The 5,000-nt window shown below is 35.1% G+C and overlaps 1 protein-coding gene across 1 annotated transcript in view; it reads right to left on the bottom strand.

The window, feature by feature from the left end:
• The window catches only part of Pmm2 (phosphomannomutase), a 5,800-nt gene that overhangs the window by 394 nt on the left and 406 nt on the right, over positions 1-5,000 (bottom strand). Inside the window, exons 2-7 of the mRNA XM_070143486.1 lie at positions 2,820-2,934; positions 2,435-2,511; positions 1,814-2,005; positions 989-1,064; positions 744-823; positions 1-415 (exon numbers count right to left, since the gene is read on the bottom strand). The exon at positions 1-415 is cut by the window's left edge and continues 394 nt beyond it. Coding sequence (XP_069999587.1) covers positions 278-415; positions 744-823; positions 989-1,064; positions 1,814-2,005; positions 2,435-2,511; positions 2,820-2,934 — 678 coding nt within the window. The 3' untranslated portion in view covers positions 1-277. The remainder of the gene's footprint in view (positions 416-743; positions 824-988; positions 1,065-1,813; positions 2,006-2,434; positions 2,512-2,819; positions 2,935-5,000) is intronic.

Genomic DNA, 5,000 nt, shown 5'->3' with positions numbered 1-5,000 from the left:
GAACTAACCTACTTTCTGCAAACGATGTATTGTATGTACACAGCTATACATTCACAGTGTGTTAAATGTTGTTGTAATATAAATTCTCCCATACAGTACATTCTATTTCAATGCAAATCTTATAACAATATAAGAACAGTTTTTATAAAACAGAAAGGAGTTTGGAGTGGAACACACAAGTGACAGATATTAGGAACGAGCCTCTATTCACAACCAGCAATATAATGTAATACTGTAATCTTAACTCTCGCACCTCACAACATAAATCTCCCAATCCTCAGAGCTTCAACAGCTGTGTTAGTTGTGCTCTTGTGTCATCGGGGGAAGTGACTTTGTGGCCTACGGTCCTGGAATCCTCATAGATCTCATGGTCGTTTCCGCCCTTGTCTGTCTTGTCACCGAAGAAGTGAATTTCCTGCAATGAAAAGAGCCAAGTTTAAGATGTACAGAAGCTTATTTTTTATAATCATATTTTTCCTATTAATATATTCAATACTTACATATATCTAACAGCATACTTAACATCTATTTATTCATATTCAAATTCAATGTGGTGTATCACTCTAAGCTCAACTAGATACTTAACAAAAATAACCACTGCAATAAAAATCTTGAGGCAGCTCAAAGGTAATATCAATGTTCTCTATATGCAAAAACATGATTTCATATGAATAAGCAACAATACTGCCAACATAAAATGCAGCATTAGGGAAATTATTCACGCTATCCTCAAGCTTACTCACTTTATAATCTTTCTCTAGGTATCTCAAGCAGTATGTCTTATCCCATCCAGTGGGAAAAGCATCAAAGCTGATTTGTCCTCCTGAAAAAGGTCAGAAGCACAGTTTAACAAGACTTGCAATACATTCTGTTCTGCCGTAATACTTATCTGCATCTGGAGACTTTCTACATACATTATTATATGCTATCAAAAATAATATCAAGCTGTCTAAAAACATACATTGCAACTGTTTTCTTCAGTGCTTACCTATAGAGTAAACAAGACCCAAGTTTGGGAATTCCTTTTCCAAAGCCTGAACAAACTGCTTCCGTATTTGGTGCTCCTGTGCAGGAGAATATTCTGTATTAGCTGCCAGATATGGTTACTAAACAAGCAATTCAGTATCATAAATCACATCATAAAAATAAAAGCAAAGACAATGCAAAACTTTTGTGATGCCATCGTTTTATAGAAAACAAATGCGATGAAATAGAAAAAAAAGTTTACTAATGAAAAAATTATACAATTCTAAATCTCTTTTTTGTAAACTGCTACCTTTGCTTAAAGAATGATACACTCTCTTTTTCCTATGCTTGAGATGAATTGTGTATATTCTTGATTTGATTGAGAACAACTGCCAAGTAGTTGATTAACTGTTAGTTTTATTACATCTATATTACTGAGTTCTCTGACTATGTGCTATTATTTGCTTGCTGCCCAGCCCTTAATATGCTTAAGTAAGTATCCAACAAGTAACCAAACTGGATCCTGCCTGAATGTTTTCTGTCAATTTTCTACTGATACACACTGTATATTCCTTCTCCATCTCCTCTAACATGTTCATTGTAGATTGTATTTCTATCCATATTAATCCAAACTTCAGTTGAAATGGAATACAATATTGTACTTGACTATCTTATGTAGTGCCCTTATACTTGTCATATGTACAAACCTTGTTAAGTGAAACAATAAATATAAATAAATAAATAACATAAATTTTTCTTTATTTTACTATAACCAACAATCAACAATCCTAAAGCCTTCGACAAGCAAAATCTTTTCACAGATAACCTCAACCGAGCCTAAACCAACCTTGTCATACTCCCCAAACTGATCCCTTTCGGCCTGTGAGCAGCTACGGCCAACCGGGCACACGTTGATCAGTCCGTTGCGGAACTCGATGAAGGTTCCTCGCTTGACTGGCAGTTTGAGGTTTGACATGTAGCGCAGGGAGAAGTTGATGAATTCCTGGAGCTTCTCTTCGCCCATGTGGTTCTGGATCGACTGTTAGATGAAAAATAATAAGGGATTACCTATAGCGCCTTGACAGTAAATATAAATACTTTGTTTTGGTATCTTAAAAGAAAAAATGGCTTGATACTCTTTCTATGGATAACCAAACACTAATTTACATTAGTTAATCTTCAAAACATTTCAGTATATAAATACAGACACTGGAACCTAGTCAAGAGAAATTCCATACAATCAAAAAAGTATTAGAGTAAAAATAAGAAAATAAAAAAGATGGTGTATCGTTTACTCTATAAAGAATCTCAACAATAGTTTACAAACGAACTCATGCACATACTAAAATAAAATAAAAAGAAAAAAAGAGACTTAAAAGAGAAATAAATAAAGAAAGAAGAAACAAAAAAGAAATGAAAAATTCTGAAGCTTGTATCAACAACTTTTACGTATCACAAACGAACTCACCTCTCGACCAATTTCCTCTCCCTCTTTAAAGGCGACTAAGCCATTCTCTGCAAAGACGTAGTCATATTTCATGACCTCTGCAAGAATAAAAGAAAAGAAATAAAATATCTCTCTATCTCTTATCTGTCAATTTGTCTGTAAGTCTCAAATGTAATTATAAACATAGTAATACAAAATATCAATAAACAAAGCAGATATAATGTTTGATAAACAATTAAATATTTTCACTGTTTCCATTTTTGTAATCATCTTTCACCTGTACCTACCTATCACCTTTTGAGAGACAGTTTACCGAATACAAATATAGAAACAAAAAGCATATACAGGACGATATGATACATATACAAGATGAAAGTCTACATTCCCCTAATAGAAAAAGGCATACCTTCCATGCCACCCATCTGCTCGGCAATCTTCTTCAGGTCCGAACCTCCAACGAGGCCACACGTCACTTTACCCCGAACCTTTTCCATGAACTCTGACATTTCCTTGAGGATCAGCTGTGAAAGACACGCATAAGATGAAGTTCACATTGAAGGAGGGTATTAGCAATAAGTTTATTTTGGCAAACAAAAGTACAAAGGAATTATGGCTGTAGTTATAAAGAATTTAAGAGCTTTTACCGATTCACATCCCGATTTTCTAGTATCAAATGTAAGCCTACGTACTTCATCATACACTCAAATACAGATAGATTTTATCTCACACACTCACACTCACTCACAGACAGACAGACAGACAGACAGACAGACACACACACACATATACGCACATGCACACACACCCACACACGTACACATCCACACACACGTACAACACATCCACACACACATACACATCCACACACACATACACATCCACACACACACACACATGTACACACGCTCACGCACACACAAACTTTAGAAACTACTTTACTATTTAAACGCAAATGATCTTATCAACCCTAGATAACGCAAAGAGGAATTACTGCAGGTCATAGATATTCAAAAATTTCCCAACCACCCCCTTAGTAGCTTCATTAGCCTACCTTTACTTAATTGCAAGCTATATACAAAATGAGAAAAATGTAAGAATAGGACTCCTGAAGAAAAGTTTTTTGTTTTTTTTAATTATTTGCAATAAGCCTTCTTCGGATGTCAAAGTTTGCTTCCAGTTAAATTGTATTTTTCATTACCATTCAGCCCAAGGTTTGAAAAATCAGTATTTAGATGCAAGTTTAACAAGATTGCTAAAATCTCCTTCAGTAATTTAAGAAAAGGAAAATTTCAGATCCTCCTAACATTTGTAACAGAAGTTACTCCATTATTTAAATATATGCACACAAAACATTATCTATATATTTCCATCCTTTTATATTTGGAAAACAATGGACCACATGAAGACGGAGAACTGAAGCAATGATCTTAAATAAAATAGGTTAATCTTTATGGTAAAGATGCACTAAATTTGGGCAAATTGAATATGAAATTTTTGTAGAGGCCAAAAAGTTGGTCATCAGTAAATAAAATAATCTGCAGACTCAAATGGTAGCACCACAAATAAAGGAAATATATAATCTAAAGTGCTGTTCTTGGCCTTAGTCCGCTTGGTGCTACCAAGTTTCAGCTCAATCTTGCTGTGCATACCAAGGTAAAGACAATGTTTCCCGAGGGGTGTTGGGGGACATAGCCCCCCATCGACCCTCCCCTCATGCAGTACCCAAAGGACACACCCAGTCACGGCAACTTGGATTAAATGAATAAATTTTTTGACGTGGAGCTCGGGACTTAGTCTCTGGCGAGTGTGTTCATACTATAAAGAATTACCATAATATATAAAATAGTACTAGACATAATATACAATCTGCAGAAAAATAACTATTGCTTATCAAAGTGCAACTGCAGTGACACAAGGCTAACAATCCTATATCATAAACATACTAGCACGACAAGATTTCATAGACGTTGAAATTTATTGTTAAAGAAGGAACCAGTCTACGCTCTGTCCTGCCAGAACATACATAAAAGACCTTTGCTGGAGTGCTGAAGGTGTGACAGCCATAGTGAGTGACACATCCCCTATGTCTCTAGTGATTTGGCATAGGGTGCAAAAATAGCCTTAAACCTCAGACCACAATCGACGCAAGGAAGATGTGCGGTCAAGCAATTGCCGTGGCCTATGTCCTTTCAGCATTCCGACACAGGCCATCAAATATATAATACGTTCATTCTCAAATAAGTGTGGACTAGTTTCTTATTTTATGACAAACCAAAGGACTACAAACAATGTATGACGGACATGATGATAAAGGTTAAAAGGTTAAGTCCATTTTTAACTTTCTATATCTATCGTAAATTCTATAAAAAGTTCGATTTCCAGTTCCCGACAACAATATCACGGATCGAAAAAAAAATCTGAAATTCCACGATATATCTTTTACTCTCCTTATGTACTTCCAGGAAATTATAGAGACTTTTAGTTTGTACATATAACTCAATGTTATTTGCTGAAAGAGAGACAACAGCAATCAAATATATTCTTTTTGTTAATTATGTTTGATTATTTTAACCTGTGTCAAGTGTCT

This window comes from Penaeus vannamei, chromosome 30 (genome assembly GCF_042767895.1).
Source record: "Penaeus vannamei isolate JL-2024 chromosome 30, ASM4276789v1, whole genome shotgun sequence".
Taxonomy (NCBI): Eukaryota; Metazoa; Arthropoda; class Malacostraca; order Decapoda; family Penaeidae; genus Penaeus; species Penaeus vannamei.
This window is presented reverse-complemented; position numbering and strand designations above follow the sequence as displayed.